This window comes from Panthera onca, chromosome B2 (assembly GCF_046562875.1).
Source record: "Panthera onca isolate mPanOnc1 chromosome B2, mPanOnc1 haplotype 2, whole genome shotgun sequence".
NCBI classification, from domain to species: domain Eukaryota; kingdom Metazoa; phylum Chordata; class Mammalia; order Carnivora; family Felidae; genus Panthera; species Panthera onca.
The window spans coordinates 37098736-37111439 of record NC_138343.1 but is presented as its reverse complement, the minus strand read 5'-3'; the positions used below and the strand labels follow the sequence as shown (position 1 = coordinate 37111439).

General features: G+C 41.0%; 1 protein-coding gene across 1 annotated transcript in view; it reads right to left on the bottom strand.

Annotated features, from left to right (window-relative positions):
- DNAH8 (dynein axonemal heavy chain 8) overlaps window positions 1-12704 on the bottom strand; it is a 330443-nt gene that overhangs the window by 160563 nt on the left and 157176 nt on the right. The window contains exons 47-54 of the mRNA XM_078446877.2: window positions 10365-10451; window positions 10170-10277; window positions 9032-9166; window positions 7137-7298; window positions 4587-4833; window positions 4230-4471; window positions 3999-4139; window positions 667-904 (exon numbers count right to left, since the gene is read on the bottom strand). Of these exons, the coding sequence (XP_078303003.2) occupies window positions 667-904; window positions 3999-4139; window positions 4230-4471; window positions 4587-4833; window positions 7137-7298; window positions 9032-9166; window positions 10170-10277; window positions 10365-10451 (1360 nt within the window). The remainder of the gene's footprint in view (window positions 1-666; window positions 905-3998; window positions 4140-4229; window positions 4472-4586; window positions 4834-7136; window positions 7299-9031; window positions 9167-10169; window positions 10278-10364; window positions 10452-12704) is intronic.

Here is a 12704-nt window from a genome sequence, read left to right as displayed (position 1 = left end):
AAATAATAAATGTATAAACTTTTAAAAAATGCTTTTGCTGCTTTGGGGTTTTGGGAAGAATCAGAGGTCAATACAGTTTTTAGGAAGCATGTTTTATCTTCTCTAGAGTTTAGAAGAGTTGGGAGCTACGCTCCGGATGAAGGGCGCCAAACTCAAGGGCATTTCTCTTAGAGACAGGGAAGCTGGGCCCTGCCACACACAGGAGGCTGGGGGCTGAGGTGACAGCACTAGACTGTGCCCAGTCTGCTGCATGTAAGAAGGACCCCATATGCTTGGTTCATTCTCTCATTATTCCGACATTTCCAACAGGGAAGTTGTGGGACTGATCTGTTACTTCATCATGCGGGTCATCTATGTTCTCTACACTGCTGCCTTTCTCTTCAAGCACCAGGATGTACATGATGCGAGAGGTATTGCCAACTTATTTATACAAGATTTCACTTAGGCCACTCCAAAAAGAGGAGAAGCCAAGAGTCTCTTACCAGTTTCCAGCATGGTCGATATGCAAAGTTCCACTATTTGCATCTATGCTTTTTAAAAATGGTATTAGCAATCAAGTTATTTATAATCGGCTTAATATTCCCCTATAGAAGAGTTTATGAAAGTTTATATTTTTCTCATTGAAAAAGAGATCATCTCATTTCAAGTGTAAGTCACTGTACTTACCGTAATCAGTAACATAAAACTCATACATGGTCTGATTTGTGCCTTTAGGTATTTCTGGCAAGTCTAACTTGCTTCCATGACTTCGTAAAAAGGCCTCAAGCTTTTCTCTGCTTTCCAATTCCAAAAGGGCTCCTAAACTCCACATTAGGCCAAACACAAATAATTTATGAAGATGTTCGACACATGAAATACCACCTTCTTCTTTGGAGGGAATTAAACCTTCCAGTAGAGTGAGAGACTGAAAATATTTGAAATATAATAAAATAAATTTTGGTGTTCAAATTTTTGAAATAAAAAAAAATTAACGTTTTGGAGTAACTAAACTTTAGATCTAGAAACTACCTTAGAAAACATCTAGTCTAAAAGGAAAAGAAGAAGAAGAAGAAGAAGAAGAAGAAGAAGAAGAAGAAGAAGAAAGTAAACATCTATTTTAGGCCCTTTACTTTTCAGATGAGGAAACTGAAGCTCAGTGAGGTTAGTCGCATGAGCTGGGGACAGAAACTACACCCTCTGATTTCCATTGTGGCATCTTTTCTGCTAGTCCACGCAGACTTTTTTTTTTTCTTTTAATTTTTTTTTTTATGTTTACTTATTTCTGAGACAGAGAGAGACAGAGCATGAGTGGAGGAGGGGCAGAGAGAGAGTGAGACACAGAATCAGAAGCCAGCTCCAGGCTCTGAGCTGTCAGCACAGAGCCCGATGTGGGGCTCAAACTCACAAACCGTGAGATCATGACCTGAGCCAAAGTCGGTCGTTCAACTGACTGAGACACCCAGGAGCCCCCCACACAGACTTTTTAAACCAGGATGACCTTTCTCTAAATGCTGTCTACTGTTGGACAGTGATCAAGCAATATCTGGAGATAGGGTTTTTTTCTTCCCTTCTTTCCTCCTTCTTTCAAATGTATTATCATTTAAAAATATTTATTTCAGGGGCACCTGGGTGGGTCAGTCGGTTAAGCATCCAACTTCAGCTCAGGTTATGATCTCACGGTTTGTGGGTTTGAGCCCCGTGTTGGGCCCTGTGCTGACAGCTCAGAGCCTGGAGCCTGCTTTGGATTCTCTGTCTCTCTCTCTCTCTCTCTCTCTCTCTGCCCCTCCCTCACTCACACTCTCTCTGTCTCTCAAAAGTGAATAAACGGTTTTTAGCCATTCATGCAGTCATACTTATACTTTGTTGTTATTGAGAACTGTGACCCCTTCATTATCTCAGTTTCAAACATTTTATTCTCTGATTACCATATCCACCCTTTCTAGCTTATTCCCTCCACTTCCCAGATTCGAGAGAGAGCTACCACGATCCATAGTTCCTGCCATCATTAAACTATCCCTCATTTCCTCTCATTTCCTCACTTCCTTTCTTTCCTAGCTGGAATTCCAGGACCCATCACTATAATCACTGTCGCATACACCCTCTACTCACCTGTGAAAGCCATAACCCCATTAAAGCCTTGTTGAAACTCGGCCTGCTCTCCACCCACCTGCACCTATGCAGCTAAGCTTGGCTGGAGAAAACCACACAATTCTGGCTTCATTTTAAAATCATGACCATGGGGCTGCCCGGGTGGCTCAGTCAGTTAAACTGACTGACTAAAACTCTTGATTTCAGCTCAGGTCATGATCTCCTGGTTTGTGGGATTGAGCCAGGCGTCGGGCTCTGTGCTAACAGTGCACAGCCTGCTTGGGATTCTCTCTCTCTCTCTTCCTCTCTCCTTGCCCCTCCCCTGCTCTCTCTTTCTGTCTCTCAAAAATAGATAAATAAACTTAAATCATCATCATGGACCTCAGCTTCCATCCAGGCTCCTTCTCTGTGACATGACTGTTTCATACTTTCTTCATTTTCTCGGACCTCTCACACCTCCATTTCCTTACCGTTTGCCGAGCACACATGTGTCGTAGCTTTCTTCCTATTTCCTGAGAAGATTGACTTTTTCCTTTTGTTTGTTTACTACCTATACACTGCACTCAATTTCTGTGTTCTAATGCTTACCTAGACAGTATATCCTGCATACACGGGTAATGAAAGATAAAGATAAACCCTTTATTCCTATCTTGTATATCCAATGACCTTTGAACGCCTTAATTTCCTTTATCTCTCTCCTAACTTATCATTTTACTGTCGATTTGTATTTTAAGTCTCTCTCTCTCTCTCTTTTTAATTTATTTTACGTTTATTCATTTTTGAGAGAGACAGGGAGAGACAGAGCATGAGTAGGGGAGGGGCAGAGAGAGAGGGAGACACAGAATCTGAAGCAGGCTCCAAATTTCCTACATCAGAGACTGCATTTCTCTTTAACTTTTTGCAGGGCTCAGCAGACTGTGGCCCCAGGGGCCAGCCACCTGCTTGGCAAATAAAGTTTTACTGAAACACAGTCACACTCATTCATGTAGGCATTGTGTCTGGCTGCCTTTGCAATACAACAGCAGGTGTCAGTGTTGAGACAGACAGTTGTGCAAATATTTGCTTAAATATTTGCTACCTGCTCATTTAAAGAAAAGTGCACCACCCCCCCCCCCATCCAGCATCAGAAAGAAATGTATCTACAGCAAGACATCCTCAGTCTTTCAAAACAAAATTAATTCAAGATAAGATGTTCACTTCTGTTATGCATTTTAAAGTAATTACTAAATAATTAATTGATTTGGGTCTCATGCATTACTTCTAACCTACCCATCCTCACTGACCGGTATCCATTATGAAACTAAGAGAAAATCAAAGCACCAGATTGGATACTGAAAGGTCACCTATAGCCTAGAAGCAGGAGAGCCCTTCAAAATCTATGATTCGTTCTGTTTTCTCCGAAGACTGTTAAGAAAAGCTGAGGGGGCGGAGGGAGGCGGAAAAGACATACACACAAAGCTAGAGACTACTAGGAAAATTGCTTAAAGGTTTTCCCAGTCTGGTATTCTGTAAATATGCAATGCTGAGATGAGACTGCCATTCGAATCTTCTTGCTTGTTACCAGCTCCCTTTTTGCACTTTTCGGTAGAACAGTCTGCTTTACTTATTTAGTTAGTCTACTGTCATGATTGGATGGACTTTCCGGGAAGGTTACTAAGCTTGATGGTGGGGAAGACAGTTCATTCCTCTTCCCCTGACAACACCCACCCTTGGGAAGAGAAAACAATAAAACAGATGGCAGTAACAACATTAATGAAATCTTTAATAGGAATCCAACTTCTCCAAGCCTTCACAGCCATATCATAAAAATATTTCTATGGACTGCAGGAATTTTCTATTTCAGATGCCTCTAAACTGCAAGTGGGTGGGGGGGGGGGGGGGAGGGAGGGGGAAACGACTCCAGTCTACATAGAGAATGTCCACAGTCTTACCTGCATGATATAGTTGCACTCCAGGAGCTGCATTTTTGGATTGAGGTTCAGTTTCATGAATGTATATATATCTTCAAATATTTTATCATACAGAGTCTGGAATACAGAAGCTTCCTGCGCGGTGCGCTTCTTCAACCACGCCTGCAGCAAAGAGACAGAACCTCAGTTTCCCAAGGATGTGAACCCCAGGTAGCCGCTGAGCACACACTGGCGTGGGTCTCCTGTCCCCACCTGCAATATCGGCCTCCAGCTGAGTGCAGAGCTGCTGATATAGACCATGCCCATCCTGGAAACTGTGGCAGGGGAAGCATTCTCAATATTGTGGACTTCAAACAAAAGCTTGCAACTCGGAGCCATGGGGATGCGATCTCCATTAGCTAACGTGAGAGTTTTATTGTCATCCAACACAGAATTTAGGTTCTCGATCCAAATGGCATCCACGGGGCCATCTAAAATGAGGAAAATGTTTTCACCTGCAAATAATTAAAAGGGAAAATCATTTTTCACCTGTAAAAAAATTAAACGTTGTATTATTAATAAACTGACGGGGGGGAGGGGGAAGCTTCACAAAGGAGAGTTGAGGTGTACCTTTTTTAGCTTTTAATGTTTTTCTCCACAGAGTAGAAAAAATCCCATCTGTCCAGTCATTAGTAGCGGTGTCCAGTCTGCCAAACATCTGAGGCGCGGTAATCGCTTTGGGATTCATTCGCATCTCTCTGTGAGGTCTTCCGCACTCAGTCAATGCCTTCATCAGGATTGTTATGACAGTCGTCTTCCCAGAACCACTGGGCCCCAGAGTCATCAAACCATGACGGACCAGAGACGTCTCATATAACTGCACAATGAAGCAAGCAATTGAAAAATGTAACTAATGAGTCTCTTGCTGACACTCATAGCAGCGTGCTGAAGTTTAAAAAGCTTTCAATAAGCTATTAACAGTAACCTGTTCACTATTTAAAGGATGAGAAAAAAAGTGGTTTGTATTTTTTTTTTTTTTTACTAGACGTGGCTAGCCAGTTAGCACCACATTATAAAATAACGTTAAGTGAGAAAATTATGACAATGTGGTACTTGCATTACGTTTTGGAAATAATGAACTCAGGATCTAGTTTTTGCTTCTCAAACTACTGTTCCTTGTGATTTTGGCTTTCTGATGCAGAAGTTTTTCCACGCACACGCTTTCTCTGTATTCAATGTGATGATGTCGCCCCCTGGTGGTGGAAAGCAGCAACACAAACCATCACAGGGAAGACCAGCTTGAGATGAGTGATTTATTCAAGAAGTGCTCCCAGGAGAAACTGATAAGGGAGTGGGAGACGCGAGACAGGAAAGGGAAGTCAGGGAACGTGTTATTGAGGACAAAATCCTGTACAGGGAAGCCTGAACACTGTTCCTGGGGGGTACTCTGGAATGTAAGTTACACCTGCATTTATTCCACCTGGAAGCAGGGGAACTTGAATTTCCTACTCCATCACCCATCAGTCCTTAACTAACTGCTATTTGTGCCTGCTAACAAAGTGGCTCCAATCCTCTGGAAAAGAATAGTGAATATGGGCTATTAGAATAGCCCAGGAAGGGGCACATAGTTACGGTAAAAAAGATTCAAGGAGATGTGCTAAGAACTAGATGGTATCTGTTACAACATCCTCTCTATTGTTTTCTTAATAAAAATAAGAAGTTAAAAGCTAGTATCTGGGTGGCTGGGTGGCTCAGTCAGTTGAGCATTAGACACTTGATTTTGGCTCAGGTCATGATCCCAGGGTCATGGGATCAAGTTCCACCCTGCTTAAGAACCTCTCTCTCTCCCCTCTGCCCCTCTTCTCCTCTCTCTCTCTCTCAAAAAAAACAAAAAACAAAACAAAAAAAAACTTACACCTTATAGGAGGCAGAATTTAAATTATTCTAACATTATAGGTAGAAATGTATTACTACAGTAACCCATAGTTTAAAAGCAATAGAGACACTACCCATAACATTATATTCAAGAGTAACACTGTTCACACTGAGTAACAACACAATATTCTAGTCCCCTACCCATTGAAATGACTATGATTTTAGTACTCAGTATACTCAGTATGTATATCATACAGATTTGGGAAAGTTTCCCAGAAATTAAAAGAAGTGTTTAATGGTTTTCAATACATGGATGATGAAAAATACTTAAACTTTTCCTCATATATTTCCCTGTAAACTTTGAATGTGTCTCATATACTTGGACTCCTTATTATCTGGCAAGTCAAAATAAGAATTGTTATTTTCCGCATGCAGTTTTTAACATTTTCCATAATCTCAGCTCCTTCATTTCCAAATGCCCTAGAAAATACCCCTGAAACATCAGGCCCATAGAGATTTCTTCCTGCATCTCTGCCAATCCTTCTTGCCTCTGCTGATTAACTGGTGGGTGGTTGACAAGGATGAAATGTAATGAGCAAAAAGATACCAAGAGACACAGGCAAAGGATTTAGATTTTAGGGTAGGCGTGAACTTGACCACACACAAAACAGAAGCAAAGTAACACTCCCAGATTCCTCGGGTTCCATGCCCATGAAGGTACCCAGCTATGAGTGATATTGCCAGACTGACACAAGAAGCTTGTGAGATCATTCCATCTCCCCGGCTTTTTATATAACCTGTCACCCTCTCCTAACTGTTGTTGAGATTCTAGTTACCACCTGCCCTAATACCAGCTCTAGGTAGCAAATTACAGCTTGTTTCCTGCCAGGCAGGGTAATGCCATACTATCTCTCTGGGGCCAACACATCCTCCTGAGGACTCTTCTTGCAATGATGTGCTTTAATTTAGTTTCATGGGCGCCCGGGTGGCTCAGTGGTTTAAGCGTCCAACTTCGGCTCAGGTCATGATCTCACAGTTTGTGAGTCTGAGCCCTGCGTTAGGCTCTGTGCTGACAGCTCGGAGCTTCGAACCTGCTTCGGGTTCTGTCTCTCTCTCTCTCTCTGGCTCTCTCTCTCTCTCTCCCCCTTCCCCCACTCACACTCTGTCTCTCTCTCTCTCAAAAATAACCATTAAAAAATTAATTTAGTTTCAGCATTTACATTAAGACTAATATCCTGAGCTCTTCTCTTCAAATGGCGATCTTTAACAACACACACTTAGCATAACAGATTAAAATTTCTTTACCTGCACAAGTTTGAGATTCCAGGGCGGGTGGTTAATCAAACCTTCTATCTGAACCTGGTTGGCCACTGCAGCTTGCAGCTCCGCGTACGTACTACTGTCCAGCTGCAGTCCTGGAAACAGGTCATTGATTAAGCTGAGGAACAGGGGTTCGTCTTCATCAACCTAAGATGGCAGAGAATAATTTTACTTCTTCAGTCAATAAATAATTACTGACCAGTTACGAAGCTCATGGCACCTACTATCACTGCATGCCCAGAAAATCATGTATTACTCTCCTAACCAGACTTGGGTCCTGTAGACCCAAGTCCTGAACACCACCACTGAATCTACGTTACCTATAGCATCGTACCCAAAGCTCTTTGGCATTCAGCATCCTCTACAATCTGCGGCTTCAAGGTTTGATCTCACTACGTTATCATGAATGTGCTGCATGTCACAAACAGGTGTATGCATTAACCTTAAAAATATGCAATTAGTAGTCCCAACCCCATGAAAATAGAAATATTAAAATTATATTTAATTATAAAATTAAAATTTCATTTAAACTGCCCGGCTCATCCAACATTGGCTGGAACACTCCATCAGAGCACTGTTCTGCCATCCTTAATAAGCCGTAGGTTTCAGTCAACTGACCCTAATCCTCATTTGCTACGTCTTTAACGTCTCCCTCATCCCATTCCCAGCTGCTGCCCCCTTCTGATTTCTCCTTATCCTCTGGGACTCTGCCGACACCTATTGGAATTCTCTTGTAGCTGTTTCAAGAATACACTATTACCAAGGGAGGCGCTAAGGTGTACTAGAAGGGACAGAGGATTTGACATCAGAAAGTTTTGTGGATTTTTGTTCCAGCTTCTCAACTGACCATAATTGTGGCTGAGTCCTTCGAACTTGGTTCCCTCATAAGTAAGATGGCAATAAGCACTCGAGCCATTCATATCCCACAGTGTTGCTGTGAGACTCAAACAACACAATACCCCTGAAAAAGCTTTGTAATACTAAAGAACTACACAGATGTTAGTTGTTAGTTTGTATAACTAGAACTGAGCTTCCTAAGAACCACTTCTTCCTCAGCATTGTATTCCCAGGGCATTGACACAATATGTAACACATAAAAGCCCTTGAAAAAATCCCATGCACGCCTGTCCGTCAGCTACTTCAAAGAACCTGGCTATAATTGTGACAAGCGTGAAAGCAGCAAGATAATTATTATCATCTTCATGGCAAACTTTCAGTGCACTTTTGGAAAACAGAAATGGTGTTGATGGCGGGGGAGAGACATAGCTGAAGTAAGTTCAGACGTGTTCTGAGAAAGCAAAAGTTCTCATAGTTCTCTGTGAATCCAAGAAACCTGGACTTTCATGTTTAGAATTTGTGTTACATTCTAAATAATAGTAGAAGACTGGACTAAGGGGCTCCTGGGTGGCTCAGCTGGTTGAGCGTCCAACTTCAGCTCAGGCCATGATCTCACAGTTCGTGAGTTTGAGCCCTGCACCAAGCTCTCTGCTGTCAGCACAGAGCCGGCTTCACATCCTCTATCCCCGCCGCCCCCCCCACCTCTCTCCTGCTCATATTCTCTCTCTCTCTCAAAAATAAATAAAAATATTTTTTTTAAAGACACAATTATAAAAAAAACAAAAAAGAAGTCTGGACTGAAATTTGGGGGCCAGAACCCACCAATGGTTTTATGGTTCACAAGTGGTAAGAGCCCATGTTGGGTACACAAGGTCACAGACTTTTTGTCTTCTGGAAGCACAGGGCTAGCTTCACATACCCACTGTCCCTGTCGTTACTAATGCTCAGCTCCAGCTGAGCCAAACCCCTGCATTTCGGCTAAGTGGGGGAAAGAACAGGTGAGAATCTTGAAGGAGAAGCGAGTTCAGGGAAGGGAAGGATACCAGTTTGGAAAGGTTCATATCTCTCAGTCCTCTCATGACAGTGCTTAGTTCACTGTCTTCTGGTCTGGCTCTTTTTTGAGATCCGAGTGTCCTCAAGACAGATAGGATATTTCTCAACCCAAAGTCGTAATGAACCTAAGATGGGGGGAGAAAAGATTGTTTAATTGACCAATCCTAAATGCAGACCCACTATATACACATAGGTGGATATGCTGATCTGTACACACTGCTGTGTGGAGGGGCTCAGCTTCAAAGTTCTATGAGCTCAAGTCTTTCACCTTTCCTTTGACTGCAGATTAGTTTTAAGTTTATGTATTTATTTTTGAGAGACAGAGCGCGTGCGCACAAGTGGGGTAGGAGCAGAGAGAGAGAGAGAGAGAGAGAGAGAGAGAGAGAATCCCAAGCAGGCTCCGCACTGTCAGTGCAGAGACTGACACGGGGCTCGAACTCTCAAACCATGAGATCCTGACCTGAGCAGAAGCCAGACACTTAACTGGCTGAGCCACCCAGATGACTCACAGTAAACAGATTTAAATTTACCCTGTTGGTTACACACTCTGTAATTCCATGTCTATAACATTCTTGGAATAACAAAGTTATAGAGATGGAGGGAAAATAGGGGCTGCGAGTGGTTAGGGATTCAGAAGGGTGGAGGGTGTGGCTATAAGGGGTAGCAGAGACAGAACAGTCCTGTTCGCTGATCAAGGTGGAGGTTACATGAATCTGCACGTGACATAATTGCATAGTACTACACACACACACACACACACACACACACACTACACTACGCTACACTACATATGTGCATACATAACTGGCAAACTCTTAAACTCTGTGGATTGTACCCCCATCTGTTTTCTGGTTTTGTCATTTATAATTGTACTGTTGTTACAAAATGTCAACCATGCGGAAGCAGGGTTCACAAGACCCCCTCTACCTTTCTTTGCAACTTTACTGAGACTCCATAATCATTTCAAACTAAAAAATTTTAAAACACATACATACATAATTATAAATATGTCTTAGAAAAGAGTTGAGATTTTTTTTAACTCACTGATTAACATCTATCAGGGTAAAACTGCCAAGTAAAAAAAAATCACGTTCTACAGCTAGGAAAAAGATTGATTTACAAAGTTACCTGTTTGGTAAGTTGCTCTTCGCAGAGTTTGTAAAGAACGTAAAACTTTTGAGCCAAGACGATGTTTTCAAGAAAACCACAGCTTGCAAGTTTAACTCGCATAATGATCTGAAAATTAAGGTCATGAGATTTTTCAACAATTTAGAGAAAAACAAGAACATAAATCATATTATGCTTCCAAATCCCAGTGCCTACCTGTCTATCTGGAACCATCATAGCAACAGTTCTAAACTGAATTTTTAAGTTTTCTGGTAGTTCCTGGCGCCCAGCATACCCAGGGTTCTAAAAGTTAAAATTATTTTAAATTATTGATGTAATGTTCATTTCATGAATAAAAACACATTCAAATTCCTAGTTCATATTCTAAGGTGGTATTGAAAAACATTAGATTCATAAAACGTCCCTCCTTTCTCAAAAATATGTATTGGACTATCCATATTTTTTAAGGTCACATTACCCCCTCATGCATAATTTCCATTTCCATTATACTAACAAACTCATACACACACACACACACACACACACACACACACACTTCATGTAGAAAAAAATTAAGCTTCTGTGTATCTATTGGTTAAGAAAATAGAAAAGAAAGATACATAAATACTAGGATAATTATGGTCTAACATGGGTTATTGAAAAAGGAAAAAAATTCAGGATTTCATATGGATCAGTTTACTTAGGTAATTCTTATTTTATCTTTTCCATTATTCTCCATGGTCAGAATTATAGAGTTCTCTGGCTGATTTAAAAAAAAAAAAAAAAGGGGCGCCTGGGTGGCGCAGTCGGTTAAGTGTCCGACTTCAGCCAGGTCACGATCTCGCGGTCTGTGAGTTCGAGCCCCGCGTCAGGCTCTGGGCTGATGGCTCGGAGCCTGGAGCCTGTTTCCGATTCTGTGTCTCCCTCTCTCTCTCTGCCCCTCCCCCGTTCATGCTCTGTCTCTCTCCGTCCCAAAAATAAAAATAAAAAACGTTGAAAAAAAAAAAAAAAATTCCATTGGAGTGAGGGGAAATAAAATGGGAATGATGGGGAAAATATTGAAAAGGACGAACGTAGAAGAGGAAAGGAAGCTAGGGCCTCACGAATAGCAACAGGTTGAGTATATCAGACCCAACAGTTCCAGGGGAGAGGTTAGGGATTCAAAGACTAGTCAGGCAAAGAGGGGTTAGTTATTCTAGGAAAGTACATTAAGAAGCCTTCAGTCCCTAAGCATTTCGTGGGCACTGTCCATTGGCCAGATACCTTCCTCAGTCCTGGGAATACAGAAGTTACTAGCTGCCTCTCAATATTTCTTCTTTTCTCTTTTCTCAGTCACAGAACCCCAGTTGCAAACTGGGTGCATCACCACCCAGATAAAACACTACATTTCCTAGCCTGCCTTGCAGCTGGTGTGATTAAATTTGACACTGGAAGATGCAAAAGGGCACATAATACGATGCTTGTTTGAAGGGAGTTGATTCAATCAATTGGCTACAGCAAAACAGAGGTGCTTCTGTAGCATCTTGGGTTATAAAGGTGACTTGAAGATAAAAATCATGATGGTGTAGAAACATAGAAGGATCTTAAGAGAATAAATCTTTATGTGTTAAGCTACTATTTTTCATGTCTCAGTTATTTACAGTCTAATGTAATACCTAATTGATATTTCCAATATTATTCTTAATCCAAGGGAAATGTTACTCTTCTTTTAAAGTATTCTCCACCACAGTATCATACAATAAAACTTTTCATCCCATTTCCTGAGTTATAATAACTAATCACTTCTGGATTATTATTATTTACCCCCGAGTGTTTTGCTTATGTTTGCTTATAATAAAGCTTATCAGAAAATTTCCTAATTTTACTTTCTATAATCTTTGTCCACTGAGACATTTAAAATTCAGATTGCGTTGTGTTATCTTGCAACATAAAGATTTAACTATATAGAAAACATACAAAAACATTAAATAAAACTGGTTCAACATTAACATCGCTTTTACAATTCACAGACTTTTCTACTTATTCATGCTTTTGGTTTTCTTTCTTTACTAAATGTATCACAACACATTATCCTCAATCACATGGTAAATGAATTTGTTACAATTGTTACAGGTTTTTGGTGAATTACTTTGGCTATTTTAAATCATTTCCATCATCCTTTATTATGTGTCAGAGAAAAACCCAAGTGCAAAGGTTAAGTAGTTAGATTTTGACATTAGACAGACAATAACCTCTTTCTCTAACTGGCTACGTGACTTGAACAGGTTTTTAAATCTCTCTGAGCCTGAGATAACTCAGTTACAACATCCACCATACAAATGGGGTACAGGACTACATTTGTCTGTTCTTTTGAAGTTAGGTGTGTTCATCAACCTACAATAGACATGCGACATGAGAGAGAAATAAATCTTTGAGGTTTTGAGCCACTGAGATTTGGGGATTGTTACTGTGGCTAGCCTGTCTGATATACTGCAGAAAACATTTAGCCCAGCACCTTACACATAATAAGTGCTCACTAAACAGTAGCTAGTATTATCATTAACATTTTGCTATTTC